At 33.0% G+C, this 18623-nt stretch overlaps 2 protein-coding genes across 4 annotated transcripts in view; one reads left to right on the top strand and one right to left on the bottom strand.

Moving 5' to 3' along the window:
* The window catches only part of LOC140441947 (extended synaptotagmin-2-like), a 79246-nt gene extending 65445 nt beyond the window's left edge, over positions 1–13801 (top strand). For all 3 annotated transcript variants that reach the window (XM_072532957.1, XM_072532958.1, XM_072532956.1), the window contains 6 exons: positions 914–980; positions 1032–1158; positions 6181–6270; positions 6326–6422; positions 10940–11074; positions 13667–13801. In XM_072532957.1, the coding sequence (XP_072389058.1) occupies positions 914–980; positions 1032–1158; positions 6181–6270; positions 6326–6422; positions 10940–11074; positions 13667–13744 (594 nt within the window). In that variant the 3' untranslated portion in view covers positions 13745–13801. The remainder of the gene's footprint in view (positions 1–913; positions 981–1031; positions 1159–6180; positions 6271–6325; positions 6423–10939; positions 11075–13666) is intronic.
* Positions 13802–16391: 2590 nt separating this feature from the next.
* On the bottom strand, positions 16392–18364 carry RpL8 (ribosomal protein L8). The gene is made up of 4 exons (XM_072532955.1): positions 18225–18364; positions 17805–18110; positions 17190–17393; positions 16392–16773 (listed from the first exon to the last, which is right to left on the bottom strand). Exons 2-4 carry the CDS (start codon positions 18097–18099, stop codon positions 16499–16501), a joined length of 774 nt encoding a protein of 257 aa, XP_072389056.1. The 5' UTR covers positions 18100–18110; positions 18225–18364; the 3' UTR covers positions 16392–16498.
* Between the last annotated feature and the right edge of the window lie 259 nt (positions 18365–18623).

Here is an 18623-nt window from a genome sequence, read left to right as displayed (position 1 = left end):
TTGTTCAGCTATTTGTTAACTTCATAGTAAAGTTTGCTAAAAACAAATTCAGCATTTGATCTTTTATTTTGAAGAATGCATTTAGTGTCCTCTATAGCCTGAGTAGCCTACTTAAAATCTAATTTTGGTGACTGAAGAAGACGGCTAAGTGATACAATTGTACCTAAAACATGACTAAGACCAACTACTGTTTCAGAATTTCACAAATACCTTGGACAGCAGTCCCCAGTTCCTTTATTTCTATTTACTAACGTATCAGACAGAGCTAATGCAAGAACAATATTCACTTTGATATTTATTATAGATAAATTATAAAATGTAGCACACAGTCTCAACAATTATAATACATATTCAAATTACAAACAACCAATTCGTAGACAAAACTGAAGATAAGAAATACCTAATAAAAAATAAAAATGTGCTGGTTTCGTGCGAAAAGTCATGTCATGTACATTGAATGAGCAATTATGTGTAGTCGGTAATTCTATCTCATCGATAATCGAACGATTCTCTGGCACCCAAATGACGAATTGTCAAAATTTGAAAATCGCGTAACTCTGAATTCGCGGAAGTCAGGATGTTAATCGAGGTATTACTGTATTCAGAATTGTTGATTTTTTTAAAGAGCAATTTAAAAAGACTTCCGTATAATTCTACACTCACCCCTACAATAAATGAGTTTGAATCATTTTAACTCTTGACTTCCTGCTTATAGGTTGATGGGTTTTAAATTATTTTTTTTTAGGATTATTTAATTGATATTTAATTTTGTTTTTGGGGGTGGTGATGACCCCCGTGACCCCCCCCCCCTTGGATCCGCCACTGCTATCCGTCCTATTCTATATCTTATTAATACTGAAAAAAATAGAATTGAATATTCTGTCAATATATGTTTAAAAATGTTACTTTTTAGATTTTCCACAACGCTAATTTTCAAGAATATTTAGAAAAGCGGCCTTCCTCAAGAGCTTCTTCATCAAGTAAGTTATAGATATACTTTTACTTTATTACGATATAACATTATTTTTTAGGTGCAGACACCATAGAACAAGAATCAGATTCTGATTCTGTTTCCAGTGATAGTACAAAATATACTAGTCGCAGTATTCGTAGGCACACTAGACTTTCTCTGAGATCGAGTAGTTCGATAACTTCCAGGTAAATTCTTAATAACAATCGGTACGTAAATTCGTTAATGTTTAAAGAACAAATGAAAGTCATGACCTATATAATTATCAAAAAATTACAAAACAGCGTACTTTGACCACATACAAAAATTATATACATCCTTACTAAGTTAATTATAAAAAGAAAACATTAAAGTTGACGTCAGATACCATAATTTAGGAAACTTGGAGATAGCTTCGGTGGTCAGACGTGGACAGGATATGTATGTGCAAGAGATATCCGACTCGAATCCTAATGGGGGCTAAATTTGAAAATTTAAGTTGTAAAATGACAAATAGATATACTTTTCGACGTCAAAAAAGCTGAATAAACATAATATTCGACATTAAACTGATCACGGATATTAAGCAAAACCAAAAACAACAAAGTGCTTTTTCCATAATTACTTAAAGCCACAGCTTGGAAAGTGACAGATTAATGGTATACAGGATAAATAAGAAATACTTACTTTACTTTCCGTGTCTGAATCACTTCCTTAAATTTAATACTGTCAATGTTTCGCTACTTAGATGGCCCTGTCATTAGCGGCCATTAGGTCAAGATGAGTGCATGGCTGGGTCAAGTGTGCAAACTAATAGATGTTCAGGATTTTACACGTGCCATCTTCTGTATAGCCTTATCTTTTTAAGTTTGAACTACATTCTGAGTCTATTTAGAGACTGTGGTGCGGGGTAATTCGTGACCTGTAGCCATCTCTTCTTTTGGGGTTGAAGCACCAGCAACCTAAGCTTATCTCCAAAGCTGTAGGCGACGTCGTTCAGCGATGGTTTCGATCGAAGGCGTGATAATGATGAAGCTCCTACAAGATTTCAACCTTGATTATTGCCTTCTCTGGCCAAACATTAGATAACTTGGATTACTCCCTTGCTTCTTCTTCTAGATTTCAGAAATCACTTCGATTCTGATATTTAGAGGAGCAATTTGGATCAACGGGTATAAGTCATGGACTTTGGGTTTCAAGCACCCGGACATTAGTTTGCTAGGTTTATAGCGTGATCATCATAATGAGTGTAAGCTAAACATAATGAGTGTAAGGAGCTGAATATTTCAGGGTAGAAAAACACAAAGCCATTGCTGATGTTCTTATTACTGTAGGCTCTGCTCCCCAACTTGTTCCACGTAGGTTACGTGTTATGTTATTTCTTGAGGAAATCTTTGCCTTTGTGTCTTCGTAGGAACCTTTAAATGTGAGAGTGCGGTCCATTTTACCCCCAAGTATTTTGGTTCTATTCTCTAGCAGTTCTCCTTGCCATATTATGTCTAGCTTTTTTCTGGCTTGATGGTTGTTCAGATGAGGCCTAGACTTAAGTTTTATTCGGGTTTTGTCTTAGCGAAGTTTTGAAGCGAAGCTTCTATCCAGGCGTTGTATTCCTTTTTTTTTTCTTTAGCAAAATGCAGAGGCGAGCTAGCGCCACAATATGGCGTCGTCACGGAACTATTGCCACAAGATGACGTCGTCACAAGAAGCTTTACAAAATAGCGGTTCTTTACATCGATTCACTACTCTCGATCAATTTGTTTTTAGTCATCACATATTTATTTGAAGCAGGTTTAAATTAAAAACTGACATTAAATGAAAAGTAAAAAATTTAAAGATTATATTTCAATAAAAGATTTGATTTGCAAGGGTTGTCAACCGATTAATAACAATATAGTATCATGTGTTCAAATTTTTAACACACTTTAAAATTTTTCAAATAGTAGTTTTAAAATAATTCAAAAAATAACAATCATTTTTTTTAAACATTATTTATATTTTATTATAATTTAATATTTCGTTTGAATTTGACTGGTCTGTCATAAGTAAACAATGTATGCTTTGTTAAATTGTCAACAGGTGGCGTTAGGAGCAAACATAATAATTCATTTCAATTTGAATATAATTTGTTTAAAATATAAATAATAAATAAATAATACAATTACTTTATTCAATTTTAACAATATTATTTAAGTTTAAAAATATAGAAAACCTAGTATACTGTCACGTCTACTGTAACATTTTTTTTCTGTAGTACGCTGGTAGTTCTTCCAACGCAGCTGACAATTTTGTTTCTATGCCTTCAAAATCTGTACACTGTGTAGCCACCGCCGTATCATCAGCATAAATAAAGCGCCTCGTATCGAAGTGATTTGACAAGTCGTTATGTGAATATTATAGAGAAGAGGTGCTAACACGCTTCTTTAGGGCAGTCGTTTTCTCTGATTTCTGCAGTGGATCTTCCTGGATTTTAATCTAACATAGAACCGATGATTCTGTAGGACGCACCTCAGCAGGCACATCAGTCTGAAGTCCTTTATCATTTCATACACTTTTTCTAGTAATTTTTGGTAGATGACGGTGTCATAAGCGGCAATTAAGTCAATGAGGTACACCAGCTATTTTCTTTTCCTCAAAGCCATTTTTTTAGTTATTGCACAAGGCTTAGGATTTGGTTGCAGCAAGAATTTCAAGCTCTGAATCAAGCCTGCTCTGGTAATAGCTTCTCGTCTATGATGGTGGAGATTCTGTTGAGCATCATCCGTTCAAACATTTTGAAACTGCTCGAAAATTTTTGGCTTCGGTGGGTGCTTTACCTGGTTTCAGAAGTGAGTTGATTTGTGGGGTTTGAAAGGTCAAATGGCAGTTCTGTTTTTATTTTTTCTTAGCGTTTCAATTGAAGTTATTTTGTAATCCCGAATCAACTTTTCTACAAGTGAAGCTGAAGTGGAAACCAGTTATCCATTGTCAAGTTAATGCGTGAACCAAAAATATGTTTGCAGTTGGATTTATATACATAGTTAGAAAAAATCCGGTTGGTATCCCACGTCGACTTAAAGTGTACAATATTTTTATATTACAAACTGCAAATATCTTGAGTCCGTATTTATTAGCTTTTGGGGAAATGTCCTGACGAATCGAACATTTCCCTCAGAAAACAGGAAGTATCTCATCAATGGTAACAAATGCTGAATGATTATAACCATTTTGGCAATTTTTTGTATAAACTGGTCAAACACCACACTAATGAGAGCTAGGTTATCAATTTTTAATTGCTCTACACGTTTTTCCTTATCATTAAACCAAATACAACGAAGAAGAAATGGGACCTTTGTAAAATCATCGTAAAATAAAAAAAATTCTATATTATAAGTAGTTCTCCTCCAAAGATCTTCTGCGTTGGCACGATTACAGTGACCTCCCTCAAATAAATATAAGAACCCTACAAATGCACGGATTTTCATTTCATCAGTGATATTACTATAATTTCATTTAAAAATACTTTTAAATTGGAGTTTAAATAAATGACCGTTCAAATTGGAGTTCTCGCAATTGAAACGTCAAGTACACTTCTCAACAATTGAAGTGGATATTATGAAAATGTGTATTTTATTTTTTGTTCATAAGGTCAAATACAAAATGAAGTGATATAAATAAAGATTTATTTTTACTTCGTATTTTCATACAGATGAACCGAAAGAAAGAAATTCTTTAAGAAAAAAAAAATAGAAAATAAACAAAAATTGTAAAATTAACAACCTAAAATTTCTATTCCTGCTCAATTTCTAATATCCCGAAAGGAAAAAATAATAGTGTTTGGGTCCACCTCTGTGTCGCCTTAGTGCTCTATTTGGAAGACCTCTTATTAAATTATTGATGAACTGCTGCGGTATACGTTCCCAAATCGCGCGTAATGTATTGACCAACTGATCTAAGGTTTTGGTTCGGTTGAAGGAGCCTGTTTTGTTACCTAGACATTTCGGCCCAAACATGTTCAATGCAATCCATATTAGGTGAACACCGTGGCCACTCCATTCTTGTAATGCCATGAGCTTCTATACACTCGTTGACAATTCTCGCACGGTGAGGGCGAGCATTATCATCAATCAGAACAAATTGTTCGCCTATTGCACCAAAAATGGAACAACTATTGGTATTATGACTCTGTCTCGATATCGTGTAGCAGTCATTGTCTCATTAATTAAGACGACTAAGTCCATGCGACCCTCAAAACATATGCCTCCCCACACGCAATCGGATCCACTTCCAAAAAGAGTGGTTGGGACTCTCAGATTTTCATTGTAACGCTGTCCTCTTTCACTCCACACCAATATGCGGCCATCATTCGTATACAAACGAAATCTGGATTCGTCAGTAAAGAGACAATTCCTCCAATTTTCGAAATTCCACTGATACTGTTCCATCGACCAGCGATATCTGCATGTACGCTGCTCCCTGGTTAGTCGTGGATGGGTAGCGCGCCGTCTAGCCCTTAAATTGGATGCATATAACCGTCTTCTGACAGTTTGACTGGAAATCGCTGGTCCAGTAGCATGCCCGAAGATACTGTTAATTTTGGAAGCCGTGAATGTTGGGTTTCTTCTTGCCGTCAGAACTAAAAAACGGTCTTGCCGACGAGTTGTAGATCGTTCTCTTCCTCCTCTATGCCTGTATGTTGCAGATCCAGTTGCTACATACCGATTCTATGCACGACGTATTACACTTTGCGACACATTTAGCCTCATAGCAACCTCTTGTTGAGTTATGTCTTGTGGATCCAACGAACTAATTGCTCGAGAGCTGCATTAGTTCTAAACGTCTTTGCGGCATAATGTTTTTGTCATAAATAGATTTCTTGACTTATTGACAACTGGTAAAGCCAATACAAGCACTTTTATACGAATGATATATTCATGTTTGCAACAACATGTCTCTCTTTGTACGAGATAAGGGCCGATAAGAATAGGGAAAAAAAATATTGGCAATAAATATAGCATATACATAGAGTATAGTACAGGCAATTATTTTAAAAATAGTTTTATATGTTAATTTTAGGAATTTTAAAATTATCCACTTCAATTGTTGAGTAGTGTATAACACGCGTTTAATGAAAATTGTGGTTTATTAAATGCTTATTTATTTATAAATTATTAGTTTATTATGACATGGGTACAAACCCATCGTTTTTAAAATAACTATTATAGTGCTACTGAGCATTTTTTTTGTATTTTCAGACTGTCACAAGAATGTTATGGTGATGTAAATTTAACCATGAGATACAGTTTGCAACGACAAAGACTTATAGTAGTAGTTCACAGAGTAAGGTAAAAATAATAAAAACCACCAAAAACATATCTATAAAAATTTATTATTTTTTAGTAATTTATGTTTTGAGGATCCTACAGAAGACAAGGATATTTATGTTAAACTATATTTGCTGCCAGAACGATGCAAAGCAACGAAAAGGAAAACTAAGGTAATTTTTAGGCACCTAATATACGTATATGAACGATTATAATACTATTTTAAAAGATATGTACACATTAAGGAAATCTTAAACAACGAACAACATCCAGTACTTCGGGGCGAATAAAGAGATTGCTATTATTGGAATAATGGACTCAAAAAAAGTAGGTTCCATTAATTTATTTTAAATTCCAACGTTTTTTAGTGCAGGGGCAAAATAAACTAACCCTTTCATTCGTAGCGTTCACAGTAGCACAGCGTAACCTATAAACTTATGGGATTATGTTTTGTATATTAAATAATACAAATAACAAAGAAACCAACCATAATAGCCTATTGTTATTACATATCACCAAAATCTCAAAACTCCACGAAATGAAACGTTTTATTGCCGTTGTTTGATTTGTTTAGAATATTTTTGGAACAACGAATGGCGTCTTTTGTATTTTCCATATCAAGCTGGAATAAAATAATCGATAGCCTTTAGAAAGTATTATTTTTCGAAATATTCTCAACGAAGATTTTGCAATTTTGAAATTACTCAAACCTGACTCATTCGTTCAGAATAAGTTGTCGTCAAAAAAACGATTGTCTTGTAAGCTGTATACGATGAAATGTGATGAATGCAAACTTGCATTCTCTTGATAGAAGATGATTGGTCGTTTGGTGTTACCTTTTCAAAGTTCAGCGATTACTTGCGGCAAACAAATTGTATTCTAATCAGTAATAACAGGGGAGGAATAACTGTAGATCACAGGGCCTCCCAGGTCGTAAACCAGAGAAATCCCTGTGCACTTAAGACATTGAAAATAGCCTAGAATGTCAGAAGTCTATACGCAAGTGGTAAATTAGCGAACGTACTGCTTGAAATGGAAAACCTCCAAATTGATGTTTTAGGTATAAGTGACGTACAGTGGCCAGGTTCAGGCAAACAAATTACAAATAATGGAACCATGTATTATTCAGGTAACAACGAGGTCAATCATCGCTATGGTGTTCCTATCTTAGTTGCAAAAAAGGTCAATTATTCTGTGAGAAGTTTTACTTCTTATTCTGATAGGATCTTATCAATACAACTTCAGTCTAAAAAAAGTATAGTAAATTTTATTCAAGTTTATGCTCCTACGGCAGATAAAGATGACGACGATATCGAACTATTTTACCATGATTGGAACAAGTCTTAAAATCAATGAAGAAACATCACACTGCAATAGTAATGGGCGACTTCAATGCCAAAGTTGGCCAGGTAAGAGTGGATGGGTATGTGGGGGAATATGGTCTAGGAAATAGAAATGAACGTGGTGACTATTTGATACAATTTTGCCAGACGGAAGAATTTATAATAGCTAATACACTTTTTAAGCTACCAAAAAGAAGATTGTATACATGGAAATCTCTCGGTGATACAACGAATAGAATAATCCGAAATCAAATTGACTTTGTCCTCATTAGACAAAGATTTCGTAATTCTATACTGTCTGCCAAAACTCACCCTGGAGCAGACATCGGTTCAAACCATAACCCCATAGTAGTGACATTACGAACCAAATTGAAACTGGTTAAAAAACCCACACAAAGTAGAATTGATATTAACAGATTAAGGGAACTACAAACAAAGGAATAAACTGCAAAATCTTACTGAAAATCTACATAATGCCCAAGAACTGAATAAAAGTAGTTATAAGATTGATCAGAAATGGGAAAATATAAAAGTAGCAATAATTAAAACAGCAAATGAAAACTTAAAACCAAAGAAAAGAAAACATAAAGACTGGATGACCGAAGAAATACTACTATTAATGAATGAAAGAAAATCATTCAAAACAAAAAATCCAATTAAATATAATGAAACTGATCGATTAATTAAAAAGAGAATAAAAGAAGCTAAGGAGAGAATGTTACATGAGCAGTGCCAAGAACTAGCAGAAATTGAAAAAAAATATGACTTTTTTAACATGCATAAAAGAATTAGAGAATTAACAGGAATGAGAAAAACATTTCAAACTAGGCAACTAAGAGATGAAAGTGGTGCACTTATAACAGATATAAACCAAAAAATGCAGAGATGGACACAATATATAGCACAACTTTTTGAAGACAAAGAGAGAACAGAAGCACCAAAAGAATTTAAGGATGATACCTACTGGGCCTCACATTACACGAGAACAAATTGAATATGCAATGAAACAAGCTAAAGGTGGTAAATCTCCCGGGCCTGATGAAGTTCCTATCGAATTACTCAAATTTGTGAATACTGAATCTATTGATCTTCTTTTGGATCTATTCAATACCATGTAAGTATAGAACAGGTATAATACCTAAAGAATGGCTCCAATCAACATTCATACTGCTACCCAAAAAAGCCAATGCAAAGGAGTGCAATGAACATCGCACCATAGCCTTAATGAGTCATGTCTTGAAATTTTTTTTAAAAGTAATTCACAATAGAATACATTATAAGAACTTGGATGAAAGCATAAATAATACACAAATGGGATTTGGGAAAGGACTGGGAACACGAGATGCACTGTTTGCAGTAAGTGTTCTTTCGCAGAGATGCTTAGATATAAATCAGGAAGTATATGCCTGTTTCATTGATTTTAAAAAGGCATTTGACAGAGTGCAGCATAATCGGCTTAAAGAAATTTTATTAAATAAAAACATAGACAGTAGAGACATTAGAATCATATGTAACCTCTGTTGGCACCAAACAGCAAAAGTGAAAGTTGAAAATGAACTGACCGAGGATATCCAGATTCGCCGTGGGGTCCGCCAAGGATGTATTTTATCACCCTTGGTATTTAATTTATACAGTGAAGCCATCTCAGAATTAGCGTTTGCCGAGGTCAGTGAGGGCCTTATAATAAACGGTGAGCCACTTAATAACATAAGATATGCTGACGTTGACGACACCTTCTTTCTGGCAGGAACACTAGAAGAACTGCAACACCTTGCTGAACAACTAAATATATATTGCAACGATTATGGACTAAAAATAAATTTGAAGAAAACCAAGTTCATGATATTTACAAAAGCACAAAACATCAAAGCTAGTACTAGATAATACAGAAATTGAACAAATATCTTCGTACAAATACCTTGGAGCATGGATTACAGAAGATACTGATCAGACAAAAGAAATAAGATGCCGCATTGAAATTGCACCGTTAACTTTTAATAGAATGAGAAAACTTTTTTGTAATCGCAATATCAATATATCGCTCCGAATAAGAATGCTTCGATGTTCTATTTTCTCTACCCTTTTGTATGGGGTTGAACCTTGGACACTTAAAAAATCCTACATTAAAAACCTAGAAGCATTCGAAATGTGGTGTTATCGACGTATTTTGAAAATATCATGGATGGATCGCAAAACAAACGAACAAGTTCTCGAACAACTAGGAAAACAATGCGAAGTTTTAAATTCCATAAAAATCAGGAAATTTGAATACTTTTGGCACATCATGAGAGGTGAAAAATACGAACTACTAAGGAATATAATACAGGATAAAATCAAAGGCAGAAGAAGCGTAGGAATACGTAAAATCTCGTGGCTACGCAATCTCCGTGAATGGTTTGGATGCAGTTCAATTGAACTATTCAGGCGCGTAACCAACAAAATTATAATTGCCAGAATGATTTCCAATCTCCGATAGGAGCGGAACTTGAAGAAGAATCAGTAATAATATTTCTTTAATTATGTCGAAAAAGTATTGATACATGACCATCTTTTTGGAAAGACTTCGACAAAAAGCATATATACCGGATTCCTTTTGGAACACTTAAACATACGACTGGCGTTTATTTTCTGGCGCATATGAGTAAATCCACGGTCCAATGCTAGGGTTTTATTCCCTCGTATTAAAACGCAAAATACTCTTAAAATATATTTCGTTAGGAGTTTTTATTACTAAGAACCGAGAAGGGTACTTTATTCATTCAATACCACACCACCACCACTCATGACATTGAATATGTTTTTTTTTATTTTCCTACATTAAAGTGGTCTATCGTTTTTTGACACTAATTCACCCTAGTGGTTTTCTGTCATTCGATCATTCTGCCATGTCTTTGAAATCTCCAATAATTTCTAAATGTGCCTCTATTTCGGAAGAGGTCACTTGTCAACTGGTTTCGACTGGTTTGTAGTGGTATGATCATAAATATGGTTTCAGAATGATTCTTAAAATTATTGTTCTATCTCTTTGAGAATAAAGAATAAAAATTAAGAATGAAGTTGGATGAAAAGAACAAAATAAAACTGGCTTAACATACAGCAAATTAACATTGAAACATATGCTACATAAATTATTTGTTATCTAAAAAAACGATGTCATAATTATCAACTATAATTCGCATTTTAATATTGCTGTCTTGGATCTTGTTCATTTCATTCTGAACAATAGGGTAACAAGATTGACACAAAAGGTAAATTACCAGACCAATTTATTTGTACTACATTTTAAAAAAACTTTATCTAATTTTAGTAATTACAATCAGTTCTAACTTTGTGTCACATTTTTACAGGTAATGAAAGGATGTAGAGAACCAGCTTTTGATAAGAAGCTCGAATTTTTAGTCTCTCAGGACGAGCTCAATGAAAAATATTTGGAAGTATCTGTTATTGAAGAGAAAGTGATTAAAAACGAAATTTTGGGCCAGGTACGACTATTGGTTGCTAACTGAGGCACTTTTAACATATTTCTTTAATGATACATGTTCATTGTTTTCGGGGTTTATAGACTGGGTCTGGAATTGTTTATGTAACATCTTAGCAAGCACACATTAACACACACATCGTAATGACTTTCTAAAGGAAAAAATATATTTGATACGACTTAAGAGCTTACTCATTTTATTCCAGACGGATTTTCGTACGTGAATCTAAGAATAAAAAACAGGCAAAGTTGGGTGATTATCCATTATAATAATAATTTATATTAGATAATAATTTATCTGTAAATTAAACAATGAGTAATCATTAAATTAGAGGACAAATTATCTCTAACTAAAATAAAAACTATATTTATACCACCCATCATTTTTTGTGCTAAGACTTTGATTTTTTGATTGGAAACAAACTTAGTTTTAAATACTTTAGAAACAATGGCGGCTCATGATAAATTTGTTTAGGGGGCGCCGATTAGAGAATACAAAAAATAAATACCTAGGTGAAAAATGCCAAAATAGGCAAAAAATGAAAAGCCTGCTTTTTAAAATAAAACTCAATCCTTCTGTTTTTATCGAAAGTAAACCCTTTCACAACCTTTTCGTTGAAGTTAGAAATTTCTTCAACTAAAGTTTTTTCGATGGACAACATGCCAAGCGAAGCGCCATCAGTCTTTCTTCCGACATTGTATTCGTTAGAAAAGTCTTAGAGAGTAGAATAGAGAAACATATATCAGTTTCTGCAGTTATCACTGGCATCGTTATTAATATAATCAAAACTATTTATTTCACAAAATGTTGAATCCAAACCATTATGACACTATTAAATTTTAAAGTACGTATGCAACCGATTCCACGTAAGTTTTCTTGTGTTATTTCTGGCCGCGAGTAAAATAACGTCAATTCCAATTTCAGCATATTTTTCAACGATTGGAAAAGCTGTGTAGACTCCTAAAGGTAGTTTATTTCTATAATGTTCATAATTTTATCTTTAAAACAGATAGACTGGTTTTAAAAACAAACGATCCTTAATTTGAAATATAATATTGTCAAGTTTCTTTGCAGAAAATTCAAATTCCCTTTATTTCATACCCGTCTCTTCAGTCCTCTCGATGTTTGCATATATTCCGTTACAGAGGGTAAGCTTTCTGATGTTAACAACTATTTTTTTTTCAAAACCGTCAATATCATCATAATATAATGTAATTTCACAAAGTTCGTATTTTGTAAAAGAAAGAGATATCACCGGAAATAGACTTGGTACTTAACTTTGAAATCAACTTTGAATTGACTTAGTACTAACTTAGGAATTAACTCTGTATCAGATTGGAATATACTTGGATTATACTTCGATTACGCCTGGAATTGACCCTGGACCGCAATTGGATTATACACTTGGACCAACATTGAACCCTTATTAAATGAGAAAATAAACAAAGTAAATATAGGCGAAGAAAACAGAAAATGAAAGTATAAAGAAATACGAAAGGTACCAAAAATATCGTACCCTTTGACCAGTACTGGAATGTAGGATCATTAAACCAATTGAAGAAATCGTGGGGCTTGGACTGTGGTCCCCGTGTTATATATTTTAGGATTTCTGGACTCAATATTTTCAAAACATTCCAGGATATTGATGTCTCCATTTTCAAGTACAGTTTGAATCGCTCTACATAAAAAATGCCATCGTGTTTGTAATGTGCCTTTTAATTCGTTTGTTGATCACTTGCTTTAACACTGTTATTCTGAACAGAGAATTAGAAAAAATGCGTATATGACCAATAGAATGTTAAGTTTTATCTCGAGGCTGCTTTCTGAACACTTATAGAATCAGCTAAGTTTTGTGTTTCGAAAAGATTCTAGTTATTGCTTGTAGTTTCCATGGTAACCTCATTCCTTTATCGAGCGTTGTGAAATAAGCCCCGAATATAGTGCGGAGGATTAAAACAAATGTAAATATTGTAAAATTTAGTTCGGTTAGGTAAATATATTTTACTGGAATAAAGTTCAACAGAAAAGTGTGAATATAGAAATATTAAATATAATTAATTGTTTGTATATCATTTTCTAAATGAGGGTGCACCCCGTAGCTTTCCTTCACCAGTCGCCACTGTTCAGAAACAACAGGAACAAAGATGTTTATTTTTTATTATCGACGAATAATGCGAAATTTGTATGAAAGCCACTTTCAAACAACAATTACGCAACAAATCGTTTATTTTACTTTCGAAATCTTTTTCTGTCGCTAAAATTATCTTCCAAAAAATTCGTGTACAATATTCCGAATAAAAAATTTGCCAATTTTTTACTTAAATGCTAAAAATAATATAATGTAATGATAATTATAGCATATGTTGTTAGATTTGTTTACTCATATAACCCGTCGTTTTTACTCGCATAACGATGTTGACAAAGTCTTCAATCAATAATCATTAATGTCAGAAATATATATTTACAAGTCCAATTCCACTAGGTTTATTGATAAACTGCACTAACGTTTGAAAACTATTTTATGATTGTCATCATACGTCGATATTTTTAAAAATTCGCACTTTCACACAATTCTAATAGTTATTTAATTTTCAGGTAATTATTGAATTAAAAGATGTCAGTTTACCTCTTACAAAGAGCTTCGAATTGGGACCAAGAGTACCTAAAATATGATTAGAATATCTATTTATACATATTATTTATTTATTAAATAAAGCTATTTGTTACAAACCGTATTTCATTTTTAATGTAGTTTATGGATACGCAATTATACTTTACATAACGACTGTGATAAAGGAACTATTAGGCAAGGTCGAATCTTGTGTAGGTACTGTACCCTTTCTACACCGTGTGGAGTTACTAGACATCCATCAAGAACCCCAGGACGGACCAAAACTAGTATTGAACGACGGCAGCTGGTTGTCTTAAAGCTAACTAGAGGTGAATTCCGATTTTGCGTTTAGTTGTAGGACAGAGGACAAAAAACTCAGTGGCATAAAAACAGTATTTGCACTACAATGAATAAGGCAAGGGGATACTATCAAAATATTTTACTAGTAGAAATCATAATGGCATTGACATATGACAAGAAAGGGTTGGCTGATCAGGTTTTGCGGACACCAAGATCTGACAGGGAAGATACGCACAGGGCTTCTTAGGTCGTCCCTTGATACCCTTTTTTGCTAAAGGTCTCTTCAGCGACTGGACGCAGGTCTTGGATCCATTGTCCTTGCCCTATCAGTGACGTTTAGACATATTTATCCCTATTCGACGTTACTACCGGGCCTCAATTTTAAACGCCCAGTCTGCTTGATAAAACCGGCAAACCATTCAAGCTTGCTCTCTGTCACTACCTCTTGAGGGTTGTTTGCTGAGAGTGGAACCATTGCTTCCTCGCGTTAGCTCACAAAGTGTTCAGCTGTATCTTCCCTCTACTCACACCTGGGATACATTTCTGTTTTGAAGTCTCGCGAGGTCAACGTAAGCTGTGAGAACCTATACTACCTTCCGAATTCAATCTCTACTCAAAGCAGTTAGTTGGTTTTAATCTTTCACTACCGTACAAGTAGTTTGGGTTCGGAACCATTTCTTTCGATCGTATGTTGAGGTTTAAATGTTTTAAATTTATTTCTCAAATATTTTGCAAATAACATTTTTTTATTTGCAAAAAATTATTAAGATTTGTTTTTTATTAACCGTTTTAAATATAAATATGGTTCACGTATGATTTATTTTTATATTAACATATATTTAAACTCATAGGTATCTATAATTAGGTTATTTCTAAAAGAACCTTTACAAAAAAAAATCAGTGGATTTTCTAGGAACATTAAATAACAAACACATTTTCATTCTCACTTTTACATAAAATTATATTTTATGTAAATGCATCAATCATTTTAACCACAACTAGAAATTTTTATTTCAAAATTACAATATGAGAAACAACAAAGCATGGCAACGTCCAAGCCAATGCATGGGCATAAGATCCGAACCATTATGCCATTAAGATAAGACTGTTTATGTTATTGTCACATTCATAAGAATTATTATCTGTTATCTAAGGCTAATCGGCATTTCTTTTATTAAACTAGTCAGTCCATCCCATTCACAAAATAATAAATGTATTATCTCATTCATTCATTATTTTCTTCTTTAGAAGTTGAGACACAATTTATAATGCAAATCGTTTGCAGTGAACTAGTTATATGAAAATTAATGAACTAGTTCAATTAGTTCAGTTGAAAGAATAGTTCATTTGAACTATTTCGATGGTGAACTACACATCTCTACTATACAGTTTTAAATATGCCTTTCTCACTTCCTCCTGTTGAAGGCCCATACCCACAATAAAATTCTTTCTGTGTAGATCTGAATTTTCAATACAAAATAGGTAGATAAAATTAAATTATTAGATTTTTTTGTATTATCCAGTAAAACCACATGTGTTAAGTTTGTATTTTGAGAACAATTTCTGAGTTGGAAATCAAAATAACATATTTTAAATGATAAATAATATTAAAATACCACAAGAAAATAGCTTCTGAACAATATTTCATGTTCTGGTATTAAAGCCTGTGCCAATTGTCAGAACTGTCATCAATGATTCAAATCTATTTCCTTGAATGTTGTTACTGTTTTGAGGGGTCACACTGCATTCCCTCGTATCTAATACTCAATGTTTTCAAATGCCTCCTCTCGACATTCATGTTAAATTATGTGATTCCTTATTTTTATTTAAACTAATGCAATTTTCTGTGGTCATAGTTCTCTAGAAGTAGTTTTTACTTTTTTAACAATGTTTGGTGGTCTTGAGTATATTTCAAGTGGCCAGTGTGTGATTTAACCACCATCACTATCTGTGTTTTCTTAAGGTGCAGTGTGCCTTATGCATTTGACACAAGCAATTTGCTGTGGACCTATGTGTCACAAGGAATCACATGTACTTGCTGCATATGATATACTCAGTTTACTGATCCTTGTCCCAACTGTCTAGTAAATAGTTTTTGCTATTTTGTTTAATTTTGACTGGGAATGGCTAGAAATTATTATACACCTAAGCATACATGCTCATAGCCAATATTTAATAAAAAATGTTCACATACAGTTTATTAACAAATTAAAACTCACCTTTTGAAACTAACTACATTTTTTATGAGTTTCTAGCTAATGTAACTCCTAAAGATATCAGCTTTTTTAATTGGTAATTATCCAATTACTTTTGTACCAATTCTCTAGAACTCCAGATGATATTTGTTATTTTTCATTAATGATAGCAAAATCAGCATTTGGTTTTAAGGATTTAAAACAAAACACAAAAAACATGAAATCAATATATTTCCAATGAATTTAGAATATCTAAATATAAATATAATCCACAAGAAATACACTGATACAGATTGTACAAAAAACTTTAACTCATATAGCCTAATCTTCTTTCTTGGCATCAACTTTGCCTCCCCTAATCCTACCAGTTCTCCTAGCAGCGATAAGACCAACTTTACGACCAGCAGATGTTCCTCTTTTAACTGTGGATGCTTTACCAATGTGTTGATGGTTACCACCTCCGTGAGGATGTTCAACAGGGTTCATAGCAACACCACGTACCTTAGGCCAGCAGTTACGTTTAACTTTGTATTTGTGGTAAGCACGACCTGCTTTCAAGATTGGTTTGTCAATACGACCACCTCCAGCAACAATACCTGAAAAAATATTTGATTTCAATAAATGATAAACTAGTATATGACAATAGTTAATAGGAATGTATTTCATCAGAAAGAGCCTCTAATTATACATCAAGAATATATCAGATGTAGGTATATTAGAAATCATCATTAGATATATAAATTTTTAAGTATGTTAACTTAATTTATGGTACTATTCAAGGATGAATCAAGGGTTCACTTGATGCACTTTTATTTGGTGCTTCTTGGATCAATTAAGAATTTAAAAGGTTAACCAAAAGCTGTCTTCACAATTTATTGATGATAGCCATCAGCAATATGGCCATTGCCAACTGTCAAAAGTATATAGGTTCTAGTTAGAAGACCCTTTATTAACAAAAACATAACTTTATTTCTAATGGTACAATCATTGAACAAAAAATTATTTAACTTACCAACCATAGCCCTATTGTTTGATGGAATAACTTTCTTGGCTCCAGAGGGCAACTTAACTCTGGTTTTCTTTGTATCGTGATTATGGGCAATTACAGTAGCATAGTTTCCAGATGCACGAGCTAACCGACCACGGTCACCAGTTTTTTCTTCTAAATTGCATACAATGGTACCTTCAGGCATAGTTCCTACAGGCAATACATTTCCTAAAAGTAAAATTAATGTTAACACACTGTAAAATAATGTTGAAAATAAACAAACTAATGAAAAAGTCTTCAGAAAGAGCCTCTAAATAACATCAAATAATATATCAGATGTAGGTATAATTAGAAATCATCATATGTACACAAAACTAGATTTTATACTGTCTCAAGGTGTGAATAGTCTATTTGCCAGTATATACATAAACTGAAAAGTATGCTCTTTATTATAAAGTAGAAAAAACAATTGGAAAGAATATAAAGATGACAAAACATCTGGTGTTTTGTTATGAAAAATATGAAAATTTATAACAAACTTTTGAACAACTTATTGAAAAGTATTAGTAGGCTAAATTATTTATGAATTTAAAACTTGGAAACACTAACATTTTAAATTAAAATCTACACTTTACTCACCAATTTGGAGGTTAGCTTTTTTTCCACAGTACAAAAATTGTCCAGTATACATTCCTTCAGGAGCAATAAATAATTCCTTCCTGGTTTGGAACTTGTAGGGATCTCTGAAATGTACTACTGCCAATGGAGCACCACGGCCAGGGTCATGTATGATATCTTTTACAACACCCTTAATGTAACCATGTCTTTCTGAGAAATCTAAATAACGTAGTTTGGGTGCTCCTTTCCTCTTTTTTGTGTGGGACTTGAATACAGATCCCGCACCTTTACGTTGTGCACGAATTACACGACCCATTGTAGATTAATCTAAAAAGTTAAATAATAAAGTAAAACAACTAAGCATAACCTAACTTACGGACATCAGATATTTTCACTACAAAATATAATAAATCACTTTAACTACTTATAAATATTTATTACCAAGATCACTAAACACTATTTCCTAATAAATTAAAATAAGGATGGCTTAAAATTACAGCCAATTTTTAAGATTTATTTAAGATCTAAAAAAACAACAGTAACTTTACCTACCTACGTTCAAAGCAAAAGACACGTTGCCAATTTGCACGGAACAACAAATATGAAGGATTGGATTCTGTCATAATAAACAAAAGTAACAATGCCTAAGTGTGATTCTATTTATAAGAAAAATTAATATTTTTTATATTAAATACAATATTAAAAAACCTATAACTCTTTGTTAATAAATAACTACTTAATTAGAATAAAATAAATACTCTTCTTAAATTTGGCAACGATGTTATATTCCTCTTCTTTTCTGATTGTCAATTATTTGAAATAGAGCCGTTGGAGGTATAC

This window comes from Diabrotica undecimpunctata, chromosome 5, assembly GCF_040954645.1.
Source record: "Diabrotica undecimpunctata isolate CICGRU chromosome 5, icDiaUnde3, whole genome shotgun sequence".
Classification (NCBI taxonomy): domain Eukaryota; kingdom Metazoa; phylum Arthropoda; class Insecta; order Coleoptera; family Chrysomelidae; genus Diabrotica; species Diabrotica undecimpunctata.
This window is presented reverse-complemented; position numbering and strand designations above follow the sequence as displayed.